Source organism: Papilio xuthus, unplaced genomic scaffold (genome assembly GCF_000836235.2).
Source record: "Papilio xuthus unplaced genomic scaffold, Pxut_1.1 DF828177.1, whole genome shotgun sequence".
NCBI classification, from domain to species: domain Eukaryota; kingdom Metazoa; phylum Arthropoda; class Insecta; order Lepidoptera; family Papilionidae; genus Papilio; species Papilio xuthus.
This window is the reverse complement of record NW_013530472.1, coordinates 3,813,454-3,838,527: the sequence shown is the minus strand read 5'-3', so window position 1 is coordinate 3,838,527 and position 25,074 is coordinate 3,813,454. Positions and strand designations below refer to the sequence as shown.

General features: G+C 38.0%; 1 protein-coding gene and 1 non-coding gene across 7 annotated transcripts in view; both read right to left on the bottom strand.

Moving 5' to 3' along the window:
- Positions 1-62: 62 nt before the first annotated feature.
- On the bottom strand, positions 63-134 carry TRNAH-GUG (transfer RNA histidine(anticodon GUG)). The gene has a single exon. It is a non-coding gene; the product is annotated as a tRNA-His (tRNA).
- A 4,216-nt stretch (positions 135-4,350) lies between these two features.
- mnb (minibrain) overlaps positions 4,351-25,074 on the bottom strand; it is a 91,143-nt gene continuing 70,419 nt past the window's right edge. For 3 of the 6 annotated variants that reach the window (XM_013306635.1, XM_013306638.1, XM_013306637.1), the window contains exons 4-12: positions 13,294-13,482; positions 12,300-12,447; positions 11,808-11,981; positions 11,460-11,572; positions 9,922-10,131; positions 9,643-9,731; positions 9,068-9,197; positions 8,529-8,670; positions 4,351-5,542 (exon numbers count right to left, since the gene is read on the bottom strand). In XM_013306635.1, coding sequence (XP_013162089.1) covers positions 5,409-5,542; positions 8,529-8,670; positions 9,068-9,197; positions 9,643-9,731; positions 9,922-10,131; positions 11,460-11,572; positions 11,808-11,981; positions 12,300-12,447; positions 13,294-13,482 — 1,329 coding nt within the window. In that variant the 3' untranslated portion in view covers positions 4,351-5,408. Of the gene's footprint in view, positions 5,543-6,381; positions 7,105-8,528; positions 8,671-9,067; positions 9,198-9,642; positions 9,732-9,921; positions 10,132-11,459; positions 11,573-11,807; positions 11,982-12,299; positions 12,448-13,293; positions 13,483-24,278; positions 24,518-25,074 lie in introns of those variants that run through there. The other 3 variants (XM_013306640.1, XM_013306636.1, XM_013306639.1) reach the window with 3 other exon arrangements.

Below are 25,074 nucleotides of genomic sequence, written 5' to 3'. Positions count from 1 at the left end.
TATAAATATTAGCTTTGGAATTAAGCCAAAAAAATAAGTTCCGCCGTAACAGTGCTATACACTGCCGTGACCAGGATTCGAACCTGGGTTACTACGGCCACAACGTAGGGTCCTAACCACTAGACGATCACGGCTATCGGAACGGTAGCTTTAAAAATGAAATTGGCGAAACTATAAAAAATATCTAAGAAAAATTAAATATAAAATAATTATTGTAATATTAACTATTTAAACGCAATAGTTGCCGCTTTTAATACTTTTTCATAACAGCATATTATTTGAACGTACTAATTATACATAAAAGAAAATTTTAAATTGCGTTCATAGTTAACTTTATTAATATTTTTTCAAACGTTTTTTCCTTATATTTTTTTCGTTATAATTTTTCGTAATAAATATTAATCAGCATTGTATACGTATGTATCGGTCGTAATTATTCCCAATTACTATGACTTTGGTCATTTTCACGTTCGCTTCTCCTCTTTTTCTATAAATTATCTCCTAATCCCATTCCCTAAGTTTATCTTAAACGTTGAATATTGTTTTTAATTTATAATGTAAAGTGGTCCAATTTTATTTACAAGTACCACTATTTGTTCTTTCCTTACAACGATGTAGTACCAAAGTATTATCAAGATTATGTACATATACTCACCAAACGATCCTAAAAATAAATCAAAGGCAAATAGAGGGGGAAAGAAATAATACCAAAGAAATCATTGCTATCGTTTATTGATTTAAAATACAAAACTTAGTGACATAAAGCTCTATCCTTTTATTGTTACAGTGCCCACGAACCGACAATCCGATAGGAAATAAACATTTATCTCGCTCGCACACCGTCACGCACAACCCGCGCCTGTCACAGGATAAATAAATACATGTATATTACATACTCAAGCGCAAACATCTAGGGGGCCATCTTCCGTATTGGATTCAGAACTATTCAAATAGGTCGGTGTTCATATCTTCGTTACCAGACTAGCTTGTTACATACACGTCAACGGCAGATTTCCCTGACATCGCTTAAGACACGCTCGCTTCGCATCGGCGCACACTTGGACATAAGCAGGACAAGTTGTACAAAGACCTTTATAATATCAATGGAGACCCCATGACTCATAACGTTAGGGTAGAGTGCGGTTCGGCGACCGCCCAGGGCGCTGGATGGAAAGGGGCATCGCAAGTTTGCGAATTACAGTTGCCGCCTATCCAAAAGACATTTTTAAAAAAGGGGAGCCATATAAATCCCGCCCAGGGCGTTGTTACCACTAACAAATGTCTGTCCTTTCGCACCGTTGGCCTCAGTATCGAGAATGCGATGTATGTTGAAGTCACCAAGTGAGTGTCACCAGTAGAGAGTGAATAGGGATCATCGGTTCGCGCCGGGAGCTAGGCCGATGCGAGCGGCGAACAAACTAATCGATTATACAATAATGCTTATGTGTAAAATAATCGTATGAAGCAACACATTACCGCACCCCGCGCTTCAATAGGAGCTTTATGTTTACAGTTATATATCGATACTATTAGAATAAAAATAAATACAGTTTAAATACATAAATTATATTCGGAAACCTGCCCGCGATACAATTTATCACCCTATTTTTATATCATTCCGATCCGTTTCCCATACCTATCTCTTATTCCTAACGATCCTACAACATCATGAAGCAAAAAAGTATTACAGTAAATATTATACAGACACTCGAAAAATGTATACTTGTCGAAACGGATGATAATAACTAGAAATAGATTCAAATCTACATAGAATTAAAATATAATAATGCGAAGAGATTGGCGCGCGCACCAAACTAATTAGGGCTAAACAAATACTTTGATGCTTCATGTGCGAATACGAGCCAGCCGCGGCCGACAGACGGCGGCCATGTAGTCCCAGCTTGCACTTGCATATCACACGACTAATGTTTACAATCTCTGCTTACAAACAAAAAGTACAACTGTTATTACTTCAAACTCAGAGATTGTAAACATTTTATGATCTGTGTTGCCATGATGTAATAAAAAAATAAATTTAAATTGCGTAAATTCATAAAAGTATAGGACTACATTGGACATCGTCTATCTGACGACTGCACACCATAGTGTTGGAGAGGGAGCATAAAATAATTCGGGAAAAGGGTAATAAAAAAATCATAGCAACATTGCAGAAAATAAAAAAAATCTTACATTTGCAATGTCGTAGTTTTAACGGCTCTATTGTGACCTCAGTCGTATAATATTAAAATGAAACTTATCCTTGTAGAACAAACATTTCACTATAGAGCCGCTAAATCAGCACGGCACCGTTACGACTATTCCAACGTTTTCCAAACTGTTGCAATTAAAATCGATTACGTATATTATTAAAAAAATATTTCAATCCACATGTTACAATTAAACAAATAATGGCGTATTTGAATGGAGGTTAGGGATGATCGATTTTTTTTACAAATTAATCGATGTTTTTATCGATATCACAACATCGATATAAAATTATCTATCGAACATAAAATATCACATTTTCTTGCACAACATTTTAATACAAAGTCATCAAGGCAGTACCACCTTCTTACATTACAGGAATTCCGACCTGGATAGAAAATAATTAGCTGTTAGCTATATTTATGTCTATTAAATTAAAAAGTTATTTTATTTAAATGCTGCAACATCGATATCTTTAAACATCGATAACAATCGATCATCCCTAAATGTATTTCGACGTATAAAACCTTAGAAAACGTAAATAGTCGCAAATCAGTCGCGTGCCTCACCCATATAAAGTTACCGGCACAATAAGGCAGTGATTCAGTGTATGCTGTACAAAATATCTCCTTTACAAAGTTACGACCAGTCTGTTGCGATGAGGTTTAGTCTATTGTACATTTTGTGAAACTAATTTCATGTATTTGTTGCTTTTTATTAACCGCATTTATATTATCGACATTTCGAGCGCATTACAACACTACGTAGTATAAAAATATTTTGAAAGCTTCAGTTAATGGCATATTGAAATAATTAAGCAACAGCCGTCTTTCGTAATAACAAAATTATATTGGACACATTTGTCTTATTAAATTGAATCATTAAAAACAGATTTTTTTTTGTTTTTAAATGTCCAAATGTGTCAGTATATTAGAACTATTTAGTCCCCGGTCTAGAAGCAATAAAATGCTGGAAACATCGGAAATTGAAAACGCACGTCATAAAATCCATCAAATTAGTTCCACATCGTGTGTTATTCGCATAAATATAAGAAATCATTAATCTATTGTAGATTCAAATCCAAAAAGGTTGAACGAGTCAGTAATTCAATTTATTAACTCCTATTTGAAATACCCAATTTTTTTTTTATATAAATGATTTCAACATTCCCGTAACCTACAAGTACATTTTGTGATTTATTTTTTAATAGAATTACCTATACACCTATTCTTTGTTTAACATATTGAATACTCCGAGGGGACAAAAGTAATTTAAACGAGTTAGAGATAGACGACGGCCGTCCACTGCCCTAACGAAGCTCGCCTCCGAGACCAACAAAACTTTTTACAATATACAACTCTTTAATGCGAGGGCAACGTTTCAAATTATTTAACACGTTTCTGTATCGAAATGGAAACGATTTGTGCAATCGAAAAATATTCATTTATCAAATATCTATTTTCAATAAGCGCGCTCGCTCTCGGTACAAAACGAATTCTGAATTGGCCCTATTTATCTTCAGTCATCAGTTGCCGACACTTTATTTTTTTAAATATAAAGCATGCGATAATAACTGAATGAAAGCTTAACTAGCATACACAATAACTAAACTATACATTATTCAGTTAATCATTCGCAGTCTGTATCCGTAATTAGTTCGTTTTCTAAATTTTATATACAATATTTATTTTCTACCATATTGCGTCCTTGATATGCATTGCGTAACAATAAAAAAACCTAGCTTTCATGCCCTGGATGCGTCCGTGTGTGGAGACAGGGCCCCCTCCCCCTCCCCCTCCCACCCCTCGCCGGGACCCTCCGAACTTTTTCTAAGTAAGCGATTAAGAAATAATAGATTACATGTTACAGAGTAACATATCGTCACCATAGTGTTCTCTTTACAGTCAGACTTATCGCGATAAATAAAAATATAGAATTATAAATATGGATTCAGTCCAGGTCTCGTGCACACACGAGATAGTTCCAAAAGCCGATTCGTTCCGATTTCTCTAGAATTAATCACTACATCCGTCCGTTGGCTCGGCTCGCGCCTTCCTCTATATATAGAGTGATTTAACTTTACTTAACCTAAACCAACCGTCGCGTTCGCTTTTGGCTTATAAAATACTAGAGCGTAATTATGTCTATCGTCTTCGATTATGGAGCAATGAATTAATCTAAAGCCAGTTTCCGCTAGCGTACCCGCTTTCCGCTCCGCTCGTGTGTGTGCGCGGAGCCTCCCCCGCCCCTTCGCCCCTCGCCCCACGCAGACGACTCCGTGCTAATTAAACTAAACCGAGTACAAAAGTCACTTTAATGTCATTTAAACAACGCAATCGTCTTTGTACAGCACCTAGCTTCCATGTCCATTTCTCCTGCACTCATGTTTTTGTTTAAACACAACAGTTCCACTAAAATAACTTCTTACTCCGATCATCGCATTCCGCTACTGTATATCTCGGGTTGAGATTTCTCAAAGTCCAAGTATGATAACATACTTTGCTCCTTTTGTATACACTTGTGAATTATTCACAAGCTTTATACGTTTGTAAAGCGAGTGAATTGCGAACTCGAAGCCGTACCCGTTCATTTAATACAGTACTAAAGTAGTTCGCCGGTGTGAGCGGGTGACAATCTGCATCGTAGCTTGCGTGAAGACGTTTAGCGCTGCCGTTTCCATTTCCATTTGTTTACTTGTTTTCGAAAGCGAACGCGTCATATAAGTATCATGAAATTGTTTTTCTCTATAGCCTATCTTGCGTCACATTCAGACCTGTCACTTTAGATACGGATCGCAATTTAGTTCGTTCGCTTACACTGACCGTATGATGCGAATCTGCAACGCTCACTCGTGAAGTCTTCAGTGAATCGTCACGAAACTAGCACTTTAGTATCCATCTGTGTCGCCCGCTCACACTATGACGTGCACTTCACATTGGCTGGGAACCGCAACTCGCTCGCGTCACTGCCGATGAGGTGACGCGCTCGGTGGCGTCCAACGCGCTCGGCGGCGTCCAACGTGCCCCGTTGGCGTCCAGCGCGCCCGTTCGTGCGCCCGCTAGCCCCCCAGGCGGCGCCTAGCGCGCCCGCTTGCGCGTCCGCCTGCGCTTTTTGGGGCGTGCGCGGGGCGCATGCTGTGCGGGGGGCGCTGGGGGCGCGGGAGGCGCGGTGGGCGCGGGGGGCGCGCGGGCGCCGGGCTCGCGCTAGTGTATGGCAACGGGGCTGTGCTGCAGCTGGCAGACGGGCAGCATGTCGTCGTCGCGGCGCACGCTCTCCACCTCCATGCGCTCCGCGGGGCCCCACAGCCGCGCGCCGCCCACTGACGACACATTACACACTAACATATTTTGATAAACAAAATCTTTACAATGTTCTTATTCATAAAATATTAGTTTTTGGACCTCTATCTGTAAATCGGACACTAAATGATGAGGTACTAACGCCTTTTATTTTATGAATAAGAATATTTATTATTAATTATAATTCACAATGCAGATTACGACAAATACATTTATAAGAGCAAAATGTTTTACAAAGATTGCGTTTTACAACTATGTGGTTAAATAAATGTAAATATTCATTTAAATACCATAAAAACAGTCATTTCAACATACATTTAGAATTAACTTCGTATTCTGCATTACAACATTATTTAAAAAATTAAATGACGATAATTGATATTTGAAATATCATCAAACATAGACTATACGCATGCTACTTTAATAAGGTAACTAGTATAATTATATAAAATTTTACTTAATTATAATATGTTCATATCGTCATTTAAAACTAAACATACGATAAAACTATCCTTGTCGGTAACAATTTTTTGTATATCGAACAAGAATATTTCCAATTCGTAAATCAAATACTTGTATTTACTTTTAAATATAAGAGTATACGCTAAATGTATCTATAGGATACACACTCCTCAATAATCCGTTCCTACATTATAACGTTCACAACTAATAACTTTGTGTCTTGTGTTGCCTAAAATTAAAAATGTTTGCGACATCTGCAACTACATATTATGTGTATTTAAAAAAACACCTACTACATGCTATTCAATTTTGTAAAATCCCAATATTGTTTTTAACATTTCCCATTTTAAAACATTGCTTTCAATAACTTATATTAGGTAATAAGAATAAAAAGCATTGATAAAGCGCCTGAGAAAATAAATAGCAAAGAATTATAAAAAAAATTAAAACAAAAATCGTATACCAATGTAGCTACAGATTGATACAGTGAAAGCCATGCAAATACTGACAAGATCATGCGATGGAGTATGCGGTAACCTCAACTAACTGGGACTGATCCAGATTGCTCAAACCAACATATTTTTTTTTAAACAAATGATATCAGTAGAAAAACAAAAAAAATGAAAAATCATTAAAATAATGTTGGCAGAACAATACTGTCACAAAATCATTGCAAAAAAGTTTTATTGCAAATTTTATAACCTCAAACCTGACATTAATGACCAGTAATTTGAACCAAAGAGGTTTTTAGGATTCATTTAGACATAATCCAAAATTCTACGAACAATTTTCGGCAGTCGTTTTAGAGCGAGATAAATATATGGGAAATACATACATTTGTCTCGCTCTCAAGCGATTGCCGAGTTCTGTTTATACGATCGGCTTATGTCTTAATGAACCTTTAGTATATATTTAAAACACACACAAACCTTTTACCATGCATTCATATTCGATTATAAAAAGTTTGTGTACATTTGCAATAGACTTTCCTGCAAGGACATAAAAGGAGAGGGGGTATAAAACATTCGGACATGATAGACGGCAGACCTGGCAGGTAATGTTAGGCACTAGTTGGCGGCGCTATGTCGCGCGGGCGCGCCGCCGGACCGCTCTAGTCATCGCGGGTCCGACGGCCCATCTGCCGCGGGAACCACAATAAACAAACATTAACTTTTTTTATTTCTTTTTTAACACTTAAAGAGAGAATTAAAAGATAATTCCATTTCCCATTTACCTCCTCTTCCTTTGCAAAGAGAGGATTAGATCAGATAATGGAAAATTAAGTCCGATTTCTATATCGCTTCGCTTTTTTATGTTATATATAAATGTTAACACTGAACATTTATAGCTGACATGTAAGAAGAGGCGTCATGACAATTAATTAATATTGCAATAAATTTAATCGCCTTTCCTTTCATTTCATAAATGAAAATGTATTAATACATTTTAAAAACCATTTATAAACGGAAACACTTTATCATTTCATTCAAAAACCTATTTAAAATAAATTAGATTTTGAAACTGTCACATTCAGAATCATTAAGTGATTACTTATGTCGTTTAGTGCAGATTTCTCATACTAACCGTGGGTTTTTGAGACCAAAATCTCTAAATAAAACATATCATCCCTATCATTGTCATTGACAATACAGAGATAACAATATATTTTAAATTGAGTTTTTATTCTCAGAAACCTACAGTAAATCACTCATCACTTAACATCTCTGAGTTAGAGAATAAAGTTTATATTTCTGAGCCAAAGTGTTCCCGTATCCCGATGGAAAGAGTAATGGAAGCGTTATGTATGCATAGATCATGACACAAGCTCGGAATGATAATGATTTTCGACTAAACGAGTTAATAAATTAATGGAAAATAATTTGAAAACATAAATGCCAATAAACACCAATCTGTTAAAACATAAAGTTAGTCCCAATAAACATCAATACTATACACATCATGCCAATTATTTATTCGGATTAATTTTGTATTATAAATAGTTATATTAGATAAAGATATACATATAACTTTTAGTTAATTTTGTATATTTTATAATGTTATCCTCATTTAGTGTTATGTATTAAAAAGTTTTAAATACAAGTCTATCTGAACCGGTGGGTGGGGTCAAACTAAAATATGACAGCTCACTAGCGCTCAGTCAACATCAAAAAAATGTATAGATGCTCTTTGTACTGTAACTGGCATGTTATTTTTTCTTTTATGTCTTTTTAAGTAGGTTTTATGTATATTCTGCCAGAATCAACTGCGACAGCAGCGCCCCTCACCGGTTCAGACATCCTCATTTGTCACTTTCTTGATTTATATCTCTTTAAAAAAGCTTATTAAGTCAGATTATGGTTTAAAATTATTTTGGTATTGTGGTCATTTTGTTCACAAGCAACATTTGATTGTTTAATTTGAAATCTAACTAACCAATTTAAAAACATTCTAGTACATAGTTTTATCAAAGATATTATTTGTGAGGTAATTCACTAGAGGAATAAGTGGGAGTAAATGTGTTATATCTGTGTGTCTGTATGTGTTACGTCTGTGCGTACTGACCGTGCTGGTGGTGCGACTGCGCCTGCGCCTGCTGCGTGTTGGTGGCCTCGTCCGCGGTGCGCTTGAAGAAGTTGTGCTGCAGCGAATAGTACGGCGTCACTCGCTGCTTCGGATCGTACTCCAGCATACGCAGGATCAGATCCTGGAATTGTATACAAATATACATTGAAACATTTGATTTTGTAAGAATAATTCAATAGAAAGGAAAGCATTTACTGAGTACCGCATATCATCATTATGGTCTTAAAAATGAACACCATTATTTGTATGTTTGTTTGTTTGTCGCCTATGTGTTTGTCAAACACTGCTTAGATTGTCATGAAACTTTTGTAGCGGGTTTTGAAGACGCCATAGAAGGTTTCGTCGTCATCATCAGCGTTTGATGCCCACTGCTGGACATAGGCTTTCCCCAAAGCTTTTCATAGTATGCGGTTCTTTGCCTTCACCATCCAACGACTTCGGAAAGCAGAATTCAGTGAGCTCATAAGAAGGGACATGTCTATCAATGGTATATGGATTGTTACAGTTTGATGTGTGACCTTAAATTTGAGGTAGTCAGAGACGGAGTGTCCAGGCTCGCCGCGACGACGCGCAGCTGGTCCGCCGCCCTCCACGCCCAGGATGTCGTGCAGCTGCCGCGACCCTGGCGGCCGGTACTTGCGGTACCCGCTGCAACATATAAATACATTAGTAAAATTGTACACGAATCAATGACCAATAAAATCAACTAACTCTGAACCTATGATATGATACTATGGAAAAAAATGATATTCCACGCTCCAAAATTTAATATACCCAAGAATAAAGTATGACTTGAAGAAATTATGTGGTCTTGTTGCCATGAGCACAACTCTTTATAAAAAAAAACTCTATTCGGCAAAGAAAAAACATTTTTCACAAAATTTTGTGGGCTCCGTCTCCGGAACTAGTTGAAAATGTGTTTCAGGAGACAGCGCCTTCTCTTATCTATTGCCTAAAATTATATATAGTCTCGTAACATATTATGTGCAATTAAATATAGATTATTATATTATTTAGATATAAATATAAATATTTACAACGACATTTACTTCTGTGTAAATATCATTTTCGAAGAAATATTTGTATAACTCACCTGCCATCCTTTCCGTTAACTTTTTTCAGTACATATCCGCCGCCCTCTGACGCCGGTAATTTGTCAAAGAACTTTCTGGTTTTGTGTGCCTATAAAAACATAAATACATCAAAGATTATATTATGCCATGTTATTATAACGTGTTACTTATTTTAACTGTACTAATATTTCTTGTAACAGTTCTCAACAAAGCTCTAGGGTTTTACTTTAATATAGTTTACTACAATAGCGGGAATTGAACCCATGAACGCGATCTATTGATTTGGGCTATTGCCCTACCTGATCGAGCAAATGATCCGGTGGCATGCCGAGTACTTCGACAATCTTGTTCATCTGATCGAGCTCGTTGGCGCCACTGAAGAGGGGCTCGCCGGTGTGCATCTCCACCAGGATGCAGCCCAGCGACCACATATCGATCGCCAGGTCGTACGGGATGCCCAGCAGCACCTCCGGAGACCTGTAGAACCTCGACTGGATGTACTGGTATATCTGGAAAAAACATCAACAATAATATAACTCACGCCCGTAACTCAGAAGGATAGATAGACACCCCGGACCTCCATTTGACAGTGTTCTATACGTGGGTATGTATTTACGCCGACATTTAATGCTTTCGCCAAACATCGGGAAACAAACGTCAACCTTTAATATATATAATCTACATCTATAAAGATAATGGTATTTTTGATGTGTGGGATTTTGTTGTGGGCGTATGGAGCGCAATCTGGTTACTATCCTACGCGTATCAAAAAAGGTTGAATCCAATTTCTCACCCACAACTTTTGATATAAACATAAAAAAAATATTTAAATGCTGCCATTGCGATTGTAATGATCTCATTCGGTAATTTTCGTGATTCGATCAGTACTCGTTTAAATAGTTTGCTATCAATGTTATTAATCTTACTAATATTATAAATACGAATGGATGTTTGTTGGAAGGTATCTCCAGAATGGCTCGCTGAAATTTGAGATCTGAGATCATAATCTGGAAGAACACATAGGCTACTAATCAGTTTTTTTAATTCTGCGCGGACGTAGACAGCTAGTTATTATATAAAACAATTGACGCAACCAACAAAGTGTACAAAATTACATAAGCAATGGAATAATTAGTGTAAAAACAAATTGTTCAATGATATAGTACTGCGTAAAATAATCACAATTAGCGTTTAATTAATTAGAGTAATATCGCAGTGAGGGCGGTCACTGGCGATAGTGGAGGACCGCGACCCATCAATGAATCGCTTATCTGCGTCCAAACACGACCCGCCAAAGGCAGTTCCTTAAACGCTGCGTAATAATTTAATATTTAACGCGCAATTGGCGATAACCCTTGCCGTGCCCGCGGCCGACGGCTCGGAAGGCCCCCGCGTGATTTATCTCGACAATTAGCTTCTACTCAGAATTGGATCTATAAATCGAGAACAGAGATATTAAATACGGCATCTATGGATTTTAATTGCATTCATAAATTTGCTTGTATTCTGATATCTTTAAATGTGTAATGAAACTATTGTGCAATAGCAGAACGAGGCAAAGGACTAAAATTAAACATGGGCGTACTTTAAGGTTAACCATAATCTTATCAAAATTATCGGCCCGTATATAAAGCCTACCTACGCAGCCCTGTCTTGGACAATCGCCATCAGATTTATCCCACGCTCTTTAAAACAATAAAAAACTAATTTCGACAACTCCTACGTGTGCAATTTACACGATGCTTAACTCGACAACTCGATGCAAAACTACATATTTCCAATAAATATAAAAATGTAAACAGATTAAAGAGTTTTTGACAGATGAAGAGACACTTACCCTTTGACCTAGTTGACATGAACTGCCGAAATCAACAATCTTGATGGCTGATCTCTTAGGGTTGCATAGCAAAATATTCTCAGGCTTAAGATCACAGTGAATTATATTTAGTTCTGTAAAGAGAATATAATTAAATTAGAATATTAACATTTTAAAAGTACGCATGTAAGTTTTTCTAAGAATAAATTCTATTTACATGAGACAAAAAAATATATATTTACGGGTTACATTAAATTATTGCGATTTGACAACGATATTCCGCGTTGTTTTAAGAAGTAAATGAATAGTTTCAATTTAATGTTCCATATTAGAGAAAAAACAACAAACTTGAGAGTAACATTTACAGACCTGGTTGACTAAGGAACAGTAGAGCGGTGCAGAGCTGCTGCGCGAACTTGCGCGTCAGGTTGAGCGAGACGCCGCGGAAGTTTGTGTTGCGCAGCAGATCGTACAGATTGTACGACAGCAGCTCAAACACGAGGCACAGGTGGTTCCGCCACATAAAGTGACGCTTCAGTTTCACTGTTAAACGTTAAACAATTAGTTATAGTTTTGTTATTTGATAAGAAGAAGAGAACTTGTGGCTAAGTTACATGATCACCAATAGCCCTTCTTTTATATCTTTTATGTCATCCCCGCATCTTGGCCGTATTCTTTTGAACCTGTTCTCTAGATTAGGCATACATTGTACCAATAATGTATTCTGCCTCAGTTCAAGGTAGCAACTAAATGATAACCCACTACACCATATTATTTGAAATTCCTAGCTATTAGACGATATCAAATGTTCCCAGCCATATGTCCTGAGAGTGGTTTAAAGTTAATTAATGTGCGATTTACCTATGTAATACTTATTTTCAGCATCTGCCCTGTTCATCATTTCTAGTAACTTGACTTCTATTTGTGCCTGGTTTAGGAAGGGTTTCTTATTCTTAATTATTTTTATCGCTACTTGACACTGCTCCTCGTGGTCGTACGCTTTAACAACCTGAAATAAAACATACAATAAGGTTATCGCGATTTTCCTACATCGTACAAGGTGACTAAGACGCCAACTGATTCGCGAAATGGTCAAATGCGTGCTTACCTTTAAGCGTTAAATCTACTTCCCCATCCCACCCTATTCCTTATATTCTAATTTACATTGCACTTCAGTACAGTGATATTACAAGCATATATATTTTTTTTTGGTTACCTAAAATATGAAGAACCGAAAAATCTAAAGGCGGTACAGCAGCTATATGCCTTTTAGGAATCCTAACTTGTATCTTGTAGTTCATTTTGAAGAACCTTAAGTTGTGCTTGGTAGTTGATCTATTGATTTTTTACTTATCTTTATGACAACTTTATTGCATAGATATCAATTTTCTATTTAGGAACTAGCGTAGACAGACAAACTATAACTGCAAGTAGCTAAGTAAACGTTAAAAATGTCTGCAATCTTACTCAAGTTCTGCGGCGAGGGCAATAAAGGATTCGAAGAATAAAAAACTAGGGTTGTGCAAAAAAACTATGCTGCTTATTTAACCGGAATGATTGCTCAATGACCTCTTTTTTCCAATTTATACACAAGATCTTTTAAACTACATTTTATTACAATGAAATAATAATTAGAAGTCAATATTATATACCAAATATCAAAATCTCATTGTTTGAAAAAAAAAGATTCCTTTTTTTAGGTGAAAGTCCACAAGCGAAGTGACAATCCTTTCAAAAAGTGGTCAATTATAAATTTATTGCCACAACCACAAACGTTTAAAAAAAATCTAAAAAAATCCCTTCGCGATAGCAAAAAGGTTTTATAATCAATAGGCTTAGAAGCTGGATATCTCACCTGTCCAAAGGATCCTTTTCCTATGGGCGAGGAGATTTCGTACCGATCGAGGAACTTCTCTCCCTGTTTGATGATGTAGTCGTGGTTATCATCATCGTACCCATCGTTGTATAACTTTCTCTCCTTCTTATGTGAACCGTCATCACCAAGGTACTGTTGCGCTCTCCGCTTCTTCTTTGCATAGTAAACCTGAGAACAAAAGAAGAGACATTAATATAGTCTTTTCAATTTCATAGTTGAAGCGAAGAGTTACTAATAAATCAATTATGGAGCGGACATTCGATACATTTCCCCTTCAATTTAATAATATCGTCAGTAGCGCAAACGTCAATAGCAAACAAATATTACTATACAATACGACTTATTAAACTTGTTAAGGTTTGTGTTGACTTGTCTATCCACTTACGTGTTAACTAATTGTAACTTTTAATTATTCAATTCTTAGAGTAAAAAATTATTTGCTTAACATACTTATGTACAGTTTAATAAAGTAGAAGCATCTATGTTAAGTATTAAGAGTATCGAATAGTTGAGATTAAAATATCCTTGAAATGTCGGTCAACCGCTGCATCCAATCGATAGGGGCCGAGTGCCGATATTTATCGCTGACACAGCACCCTTATCTACGTTACAACGACAGGATCAAATTAAAAAGCACCGATCATGCAAACCCCGTTTAGACTAAAAAGCTTCTCTTTTTCATTTTATTTTAGCATAAAATTAACAAAAAAGACTTTTTAAAGATTTCATAGAACACACATCACTAAATCTTATAAAAGTAAAATACGAGTGTAAAGAACTTGTTACAATAACTTTGTGGTTTCAGGAAATATGATCGATAACTATGCAATAGAAAAAAAACAGCCATTAATTTGTAAAAGCTATAAAAATAACCAAATCATTCAATTTAAAATTACACCTATCCTTTTGATACATTGATTTGAAGTTTGGAACATATATATACCTAGTGAAAAAAGCAGTTTGTTTTTATTATTTTTTATCAAAGGCATTTAGAATTATGCGACCAAAAATGACCAACTGATGTTCATCGGACATGGACAGCAGTTTACAAGCGTCGCTAAAATCTCTGCTTCAAGTAATCCTTGAATAACTGTCATATACGAAGCGCTCTAGTCGCTGTGTATGAATTTATCATAAATGCGGAGTAAGGCAGACGCGTGATTTTGAGGCATATTTTACGAAAAGGCTTCGAGGAAATATGAATACTAACGATGCAATGCCGTAGGCTGTAAACGTCTAGGCGGCCTACGCAACTAAGATATATATTGTGTACAATAAGAGCTTTTCAACGAGTTATATTGCTTCCGAACAACGGCGTTTATGATATTTCACTCCGTTTTGATACATAATTTAAATATTCAATGTTGACTCGGTTAGAGACATTTGTTGTTTCGAAACGATATTTTTAAGTGTTTATTTCTAAGACTTCCACGCATAAAATATAATATAAAAAGTTAAAGTCATAAGCAATAACATAATAAAATAGTAACCAGAAAAATAAGGTAAATAGTCGGGCACATAGCAACATAAAGAGTCGTATGCGTTATAGGAAATGACGCGTCGCGGAGAGCGCGGGAATTTCGTCGGACGGACGTTGACCTAAATATGCGGTTGACATTGATCGACGATGGTCGCGATATGCCGCTATACAAAACATTCGGATGTGTGGATTCCGAACGCGCCGGTTCAACGCTACATGTTTGTTATTTACAGCACGTATTTACTGATTAAATCTCTTATGTATTGGGTAGACACTGTTGGATTCTGCATTAAATAATTATTTTATTTACTTTTTATCGTATGTACTCAGATCGATTTCACCGGAGATATTTTTATTAGTATTGTCTGGGTTACTGCTGAAATATGATGATGGAGACGTCAGCATTATGTCACGCTTAGCACACAATATCTGGTATTAGGCCGCTGTTACATAAGTGATGTCGAGGCAGTAGAACCGGCGGCGACTGCAAATCAAACGATAACCCAAATTTCCGAGTGCGGCCTAGATATCTAATAAACAATAACTAATTTGAGTACAACGGGCCGGCGGGGCGACTCCGTCACACATCTACACATTTGTCGAGCTATGCTAAGCCGGTCGAGTGGCAGGGCCGGACATGCGTCAGTGACGCGATGTCAAATGCGTGGCTTCCCCGGCTTCCTTGATGTTGACTGTTGCCGGGTTGTGTTTCGGAGACATGATATCTCTGGTGTGGTTAGGTTACAAAGACGCCGTTGACAACAGTGGCGCGGCGGCATGCTGACGGTGGTGGTGAGATGGTGGCGCGAGCGGGGCCAGTGACCGCGGCACGTGGCCGCGAGATGAGCGCGTCGGGCCGGGGAGAGCCGGCGCGCGGCGGCTGTCATTGATTTTCCCCTCCCCCCGCGGCCGAGGCCGGCGCCCCCGCCGCGTCTCACCCACTTCCAGCGCCCGATAACGAGGTTAACGGGCGACGTGAGCGTCTCCTAAACTTTAATTATATCGGTACACCCGACGTGCATGTTTAACCGGGTCTCTATTCAGCAGTTTTGTTTGCGGCGCACCTGATAGCGCGACGTGGATCCGCAGCCCGCTCGGCGATTATCTGTCTGACGACAGCCAGAGCCAGACGAGATGCGAACCGCAAGCGGTGTTAGTCTCACTCTAAATTATATTATATCTATAGACGCCGCCCGGTTCGAATGGTGACAAAACTACCCCGATACGAATTTAAGCTTCGTGACATTGTAAAATACATGACATAATAATAAACCCATGTTATCGTGGTTCTACGCTCACCACTTAACAAATTTTGATTTACACTTTCATCGAAATAAGTACGAAATAATAATATTTTTTATGTATTAATTTGGTAATTTAAACAGCTGCTACACTCTAGTGTTGAAAAAGTACTAACTTTCAGACAGTGTTTTCGGTATAAAATACACTGTATAATAAATAAATATTATCAATATTAATGTTAAAGCTAAAGTTGGTTGATTCAGATCATTTGATTTTCGCTTTTAATATCTTCCAGTTTTTATATAAAGTGAATTAATTTTCTTAAAATTAAAATGTCACTTAGACTCCGACGTGATTAGGTTTTGTTCCTCAACAACATAACTAACAATATGCGAGAGCTCTTCAAAAATTCATAATGAATCATGTAAAGGCCAGTGCTCGGGCGCCGTTTAATTTAAAGTTTCGTCAAGTGGGAATAGTTTTGGATACAATTGAATAACAGCAGTTAGGCTGAACACGTTCTGTTGAGAAATCCCACTTCGCACCCGGGCCGCACTAACGATGTATAAAATTAACGATACTTATGTCATCATATTAAATTATTATACATATTGTAATTACTTCAAATTGCTTTACAAATGCTTATAACTTCATAACATTCTACTACTGTCTTGACAACTAAGACTAGTATTTACAAATTCAGTAAAAAAAACATATGTAATTCAGGATGTATTGAGAAACGACTTGTCACTTCCAGGGTATTGGTATTGGTTGACGGGTCGTTGTTTTCGCGGTTGTTAGTAATTCAAATACCCACTAATGATACGAGAAACAGGTCGAGAATAATGCTAATTTTTTACGATATAATATTCCTTGTATTCAAATAAACCTTAATTACAAACAATATCAATTCGGGAAGTTTTTCTAAGAATAAAGGCGCTAAACCGATACTGAGTTAAACCTTCAGGTGCGAATAAAAGAACTGCGAAATAAAAGTACTCAAAACTTTTGAGAGTGCCTTGTTTTAGTGCCCAACACCATTTCTAATGGCTTGTTTTTACAAGTATACCTTAAATATTTCTACAAAAAAGGGTGATCACATTTTCAAATTTTCTATTCTATAATGGTCTCTCAATGTATTCTTTATTATTAATTATATTAATTCAATTAAAATGTTAAAGATATATCGTTTGTATAGTGTGTGTTGTTATTGCGTGGGGTTATTGACTCTGTCCACGTGGTGCGCTGCACGCCGCACGCCGCCACCTGAATCATCGCGAAATCAATCGCGATCGCTTCGTAACCGTCTGGCGTTTCATTGTCAAAGTGATCGTGTTGAGTGCACGGCACCGTTTATATGATTTTTTTTGTATAGTTAGTACAGGGTGTTCACAGTTTACTTCATCGTAAGTGATTACTGTTGTACAAAGGAGGGCCTATCCCTCATATTGTGCTACGATCGCTGTGTCCATGCATTCATGAGGAATATAAAAGTTTTTGCATGTTGTTTACTACTTTATAATAAATTTTAAATGGTATATCGTTTACTTATTTTATGTTAGCGGATGGTTCCGCAAACCAGCAAACTCACATTGCCGAATGGACCAATTCGATTGGGTCAATATATATAACAGAAGCCTTTTACGCGTCTTTTAAAAGTTGTAGATACATAAGATGTAGTGTGTTTCCTGGTATCTACAATTTGATTTTTTTATGTTACCAATGACGTTATGTTAAATCGTACTAAAAGCATTATTAATACCAGTTTAAAAAAAATATATTTAGTTAATCATAGTGTCAATAGTTGCAGTAAGCTAAGCGTGTCAATGCAATGACGTAGGCGGCGACCAGACGCGAGACGCGCCGCAGTGGATTTCCAAAAAGCAAATACGGTTGCTAATTAATTTTTCATAGGGCCGGCGACGACGCCGCGCCGATATGCAAACTACCCCCGCACCCGCACGCTGCACGGCGCACTGTCGCCTGTCATCCGTCGCCGTCGCTTGTCGCCGCAACGCCGTCAATTAGTGCGGCGGAACTGCGCAACTTTACATCATTAACACCATAAAAAGACAGATATTGCGAGAAAATTTGTGCAATCAATTAGGAGTTTTAAGAGGGGTCGCGGGGGTGGATGCGTGCCGAGTGCAGCGGCGCGGGCGGGGCGGCGGGGGGTAGCGGGAGGCGGCGCGCGCATCTGTGCATTCGGCATATTTACCCCGATAGTGGGCGGGCGGGTTCACTGACCCGACCCAATGCAAGGCCTGCGTGCAGTAGGGGCCCGTTTCATTACTGCCACCGCATCGCACACCGACGCAAAAAGCTAACACTGTGCGTCAAGTGGGCACGCATGCTTTTTTTGTTTTAATCATCTGGTGGATGCAAGCGCAATTCTGTTTCAGAGATGAGCAGCCGAGTCCGGAGAAGTGAGGATGGCCGCGGGGCAGACTCCGAGCCGATACACTCATATCGATCTAGTGTTTATTTTCATCCTACTCTAGAGTCTCTCTGAGTAACCTAAAATTTACATTCGGCCACAATGTTTTTAATTATTTAAATGCAATGGGATAGACCAACGAAGTACATCACATCTCATTTACGAAAAAACTGTCTCTTATATAGTCCGAATACATATAAAACAATGCACTGGGCAGGGGTACAATGCGTCTAAACAGCACAAACAGCGAAAGCGAGGCGGCGCACCCACACAGGGATCATAATTACAGGCCGGCATTCATAAATCCAGTGATTAAGGCAGACAGACACATTCACCAATGTAAACTGTAGACGACGGTATACTTATGCAAAGCCACCCTTGCAGTCGGCGTATCGGATGCAATACTATAACCTACCCCAACCGTTCCCCTTGGTGCGGCAGGTCAGGCCGGCTTTGAAGGACATTTACATAATAACCGAGCGAGTATTTAAACCACTATTCGTTAATAGCTTAACGTTAATAAAGTTTAAAATAAACAGAAAACATTTGTAAGTTTCAAACCCAAATAAACTAGTGGTACAATGACGTCTCAATACAGCGCTTTGTGGTTTATTCAAATTTATAAGGAATTGTGTAAATAGCCGGGGCTGTAAATAAAGTTAACAGTCTGTCGGAAGCCGTTGCAAATTCTCAAAGTCTAGCTTCGCGAAAAGACGTTGTCATCGTAAATCATACGTTAGTAGCACTAAAGCTTGTTCGAGTATTTCGTAAAAGTATATCCGACAGTATATTTCAACTAAATGTGTTTGTATACAATGAGTTCGCGAATTGATGGTTCATTTATTGAATTCATATGATTTTATGATGTTACAAAATTCGTATGCACGCATTTTGTTAAAGTACGTTCAAAATCGGATGTAAACAATCAATTACATTAATTTTCTTCCTTCACGGCGAAATAATGAAACACAAAAATGGAAACATATCTTCTTACTTTGCCATAATTTATTCAAAAATGATTGATTGATTTTAATTGTTTTAATCGACTTATCTAGTATTAAAAAGTCTTACAAACTACAAAAATGCGATAAGAATTCGATTAGACTAGTCATGGAATATTTAATAAAAAAAACTCTTCATCCTTTTGGAACTAACTTCCTGGAAAGTTAACTAAAGATGCATCTTTAGAACAATTCAATATAAATATGTAGATTTCAATAACAAGAATAGACAAAAGAAAAGGTAAAAAGATAAAGCTTTGGTAATAGACTAATTTAGTTTAAATAAAGACTTATTACGGACATCGGGTACAATTCCACGGGCAAAGCATTCAGAAGTAAACTACTATGAAACAAAAGTAGAGGAATAGAATACCAGTAGAGGCATCGATGGCGACAATGGAGAGCAGACTATAAGCGGATTGAATCCTTGTACCTTAATTTGTAAGACTCCTTTAGCTTACAATCTCATTGTGTCTCCAGCACAATACACCGTTCAATAATACAAAATGATTTGAAAACATTCTTAAGGTCGTTTGAACAAACTTAATTAAGTGTAGGGAAACTTTTACAGACCATTGCGGAGACGAACATCACTAACCAAGACTCATTATAGAAGGTAAGTTAATATTACGTTTCGTACATTCGTTTTATATCTAATGAGAACATTTTTTTCAATTGTCAAAAAACGACATAAATAACAATTATTGAAAAAGAACATTTAAAATGAAAAAAATAAATACGACAGAGCTCCTTCAATCAGCAATCGTGAATGCATTTAACAGGTATTTTAAAAACCTTTTAATTTTCCCTCGAAGCCGAGTTGTAAAAAAAAAACTGCGTCCGATCCGTAACGTTGACCGATCCACATATTTATTATGCACGAGCATTCTATACCGATGCATCGATGAATCAGGACTGCACAATTGTTTGATGATGTTTTCTTAATCACGTGAAAAGTAATATCTCGTTAAATGATTATATATGGTGTACGATAAATCATTATGTGCAGAACACTTGAAGGTAAAGTCCAAGAGAATTCATGTTTTGATATACAATTCGTCAAGATTCTATGAAAATGGTGATGAAATCATTAAACAATGACTGGTCAAGTTAAAATAAATAATTTATCATTATTTAAAATTACAAGTCATTAAAATATTAATGTGTTGCCCACGCATATTTTAATATAGTGCCTACGCGTGTTAGTAGTATTGAGGTTTACGACCTACGATGCACTATAGTACTATTAAGAATTTTAATTAGTTAAATGAGTCGCCAAGTCACAGGAGAGAGCGGGCAAGGGTTTAAATATTAGCGAAGTTTGGTGGTATAATGATATGCAACATGCAGTGCCGACTCCCCGACTACACCCGGCGGTTGCACCACTGCCATCAGAACAAGAAAACTAATAATTAAATCATCGGGAGAGCGCTCGCAGTCGCACCTCCGCCATCGACGCTTGTCATAAAGGAAGAACGGACCATTAAAAATCATACGCGCTTGAAACGCTCAAGACTCGTCGCGTCGCCACTCTAAAGTTTGACCTCGCAATTACTAAAATTGGTTTGATTTACCATTTTAATTGTAACAAAAAGCTTATTTTTTCGACCGGCGCGGACGAGGGTAGCCGCTGCGGGTCGTTGCAATCTCGACCGAGTGACTTTCGGCCGGAGGGTCGATTAGGGCTCGGCGTGGCGGCTCGGCGCGCGCGACATCGGCCGGCATTTTGAGCCGTGGCGTGATGCCGTTAAGGCGTAGTTTGTGTCGGCGGTGTCCGTAGGCGCGAGAGGAGAGCACTCGAGGTCGGATGCTGAGAGCGGGGTCGTGTCGGGCGGCGCGGGGGGGACGGTTCACAAAATCGATATAGTCGGGCGGCGCGCGACGTCTTGCATCCCCGCCCGCCCCCGCCCTCCGTCACCCTCTAATGAATGAGAGCGAACATAGTCATCTCTGCGGATGGCGGCTCCGGCGCTACGCCGCCAACGCCGCCGCCGGTCCGATGTATCGCATCGCGGCGCGATAACCGACACAACCTAGATCAATCCGTACGCTACTAAATATATCTCATACCACTGCCGTATTGCTTTTCTATTCCTTTTATCTGCACAAATCCAGTCTACTTTTAGACTCTCTTGTGCAATGACAAATGCGCTGTTCACTGTATTGGAAGCTCGATACAAGCGAATACTTGTGTTGCGACACAAACACAACTTACATTTAGTCTAACTATTAGAATTGAGATGAATAGTTTGAGAAAGGCATGAAATGAACATCACGAACTGTTAGTAGTTGAGTGAAAGTTATTAAGGTTTCAAAATTAATTAATACGAGGATCATTATTACAAAACTTTCGAAACAAGCCAGTTAGGATGTTGTAAAGTCATTCATATATTTAATATACTATAGTATGTTACTCTAGACAAAAGTAAAGTGGAATTTTCTAAAAGTCACCATATAATAATAGTAGCCAGGAAGGCAACGTAACGCAGCCATGAACTGTTTTATTTGCGACCGAGAGACGGTCTCAGGCATCGACTCACTTACACAAGGAAATGACGTCGCCGACCGCCGCTTTAATGTTGTTCGACTGTGTGCGACATGAAAATTGAGATTTTACTGCTGCGGTTACACAAAAATGTCTCTACATTTCACTACAATGGAACATACCTTTATCTATTCACTTCTCCACAGTCAATAAGTAAATTTTATATTAAAACTATTTAGCATACGAGTAATTTTAATTAAAAATGTCATAAAACATGAGTTCCTGTGTAATTTTATTTCAAATTCTGTTCTGTTTCACTAATTTCATAACATTTTTAATAACAGGAAGTACTGAACAGAGTCAAAGTTTAGGGCTACGCAGCCACGCAGCTAGCGTGTTGAAAAACGTCTGTGTCTACTGTAGGGTTACCATGTTTACAATTATGTATTTAAAATTGGACAATTATTGACACTATTAAAAATCTTAATAAAACATGGGATATCTAAGAATAAAAAGGTCACAATATACTTTGCTCCCGGAACTGTAAAGAGTGTACCAAAATATTTTACTCTATGTAGCGCCATATTAGTGAAAATTTTAATTAAGTAACTAAGATTAATTGAATTGTGAAAATTTATAAATTGAAAAAAAAAGTCGATACTGACATAAATATTGAGTGTATAATTGATAAATTCAAAGATAGCATTTCACACTAATATAAGGCATGAAATAAAACCAGGATATAATTGGGACAGTCCTAGTTAATGAAAATGTATGGAGATCGTAGCGGGGCTAGGTAACCATTGTATTAATAACGTGGGGCGGTAGCGCGGGCGCGGGCGCCGGCGTCGCACCGGGTGCAACCCGTCAGCTTTGCCCGCGGACGGATGGTGGTCATCTAAAAGTAATTTAAATAAACCTCATCCTAAATAATATTATTGTTTCCCTTTACATTTACACCATCTTACTTCCGAGCGAGTTAAGGATCAACCATTATGACGTATTTAAACTGGTCACACATTTTATTTGAATTTATCCATGAAGTTGCTAACCATCTAAGGAAGTAATACGCAGAAATATAAGAGTACTTTTAGTAATATTTAGAGTATTTGACAATAAATAATGTATGTATTAGTCTAACTTAGAGTAATTATGACTTTCGAAAACATAAGAACAGATTACTTTTAATCTTCTAGATTTCTATGCTTTGAAAGAGACCAAACGTTGAATGTGTAAGCACTAGGAGACCACACGAGAAAAATAAAAATTATGTTTTTAAAGAAATTGACAATGTTAATATAGACTTCGTGTTATTCAAAGATGATAAAACCTGGTTTATTCGAAGAATGTAAAACAATTCGCTGCAGTAAAAAAATATGAAAAAACCAAACAAGACGGATCGAGGTAAAGAACCTATAAATGTGTATACGCGGTCGGCTAATGTGGTTTTTGCACTCTTTGGTGAAAAACAAACGCGATCGTCGGCGCACTTTCGCATGCGATAACACTGTCGTTTATCGTACTCGTACGCAACAGATGCAACGTGATCTCAGCGAGGTCAGATGTCGATAGATGCCGATAAGGGCACGTGTCGAACATCACACGCGCAACTTAGAGGTGGCGTAAAACACTTAACTTGCACGTACGAGATGATAATGCACGAGATTCTTGCAGTCTTAAAGGTAAAATATCCGATCTACATACATAGTTGCATAATAATAACCACCTTCCTGTAATTATTTACAAAAGATTCTAAGAAATTATACTATAAATTATATTGTTTATTATAGTGTTTGTGGTGGGCGGTTTATTTTTCCGCAAAGTTTCGCGCAAATTTCTTGTGACGTCCGAGCCGTAGTTGGTAACGAGCACGCTGAGTGCTAATAATGCACAACAATTGAATAGGTCCCGACAAAAGTTTGCACACATATTAATACTTCGAGCGGCATAAAGTTTAAACAAGCACACGGAAAAGTTTGAGAGCCGCTACGAAAGTCTACGAGCTTTAAACGAAGTCACTGGTAAAAATATTAGAGTTTAGATCGCAAAGTGTAAATATAAAAAGATATATTAGGAGAGCAATAATCCCATAAAATATGATGGTTATAATGTATTATATCACAAGGTACTGATACTACATTTAAATAATTCAAAAACGTTAATTTTAATCCTTAACGCTTTTACACTTATAAATATTACAGTTATTACGAATTCATACAATGAATAATTCAAAATCTGTATCACATTAAAGATAAAACTAAAGAAAACAATTTATGTATTCGCAACGGTTATATGAAGATGTCCGTGTAGTGAACATACCAAGGAGAGGAGTCGGAGCGACCGCCACCGGAGCGTAGCGGCCAGAGCGGCCAGCAGCTCACCGCGGGTCCTATCCCCTGTGCGCACCATCCCGCCTGGGTCACTGCACTCGCCTCACTCGGCAACTGCTCACGCGCTCGTTCCGATACAAACGTGCGTATAATAATATTGAACGGCAACCGCAATTATCGGCCGCGAGGACGCGACTGGCCTGTTATCGCGCCGGCACCTATTCTTCAGCTTGCCAGACGGCCGGTGTACGTGAATGGAGAGCGCGGCCTCGTTGTTTTGGTCACTCGCCTAACGTCCTAAATGCGTCTCGTCGGGAAAACAAAAATGCCGTACGCGTCATGTGTACTTCGTACTAAAAATATTCAATGACTCCTTGACACAATGCATCACATTTATATATCAGACGATTTCAACACTTTAACAAACATAATCTAAACAGACTAAATATGTTGTCTGTCGCTTAAGCTTTTGCTTCCCGGGATAATTATGACTTGCGCTATACTGTAATAATTGGCGGGGGGTCCGACAGAGGTCATCAATCTGTACGGAATCTTGATGTCGTTGCAATTAGTGTGCATACACGTAATTTGCAATGGCAAAACAGAGTGCTAGCACGGTCGGACAGACGCTGCCGCAAGGGACTTTGTTCCTTCCAGCGATTAGCATTCGATTGTTTGTTCCGTGGTGCGTATGTATAATTAGCGGCGCGTCGGGATCATGGCAGCAGTCCAGGTCGATCACTCGGGTAACGGGACCGCACTATATCGGGTTCGGTCGTTGACAG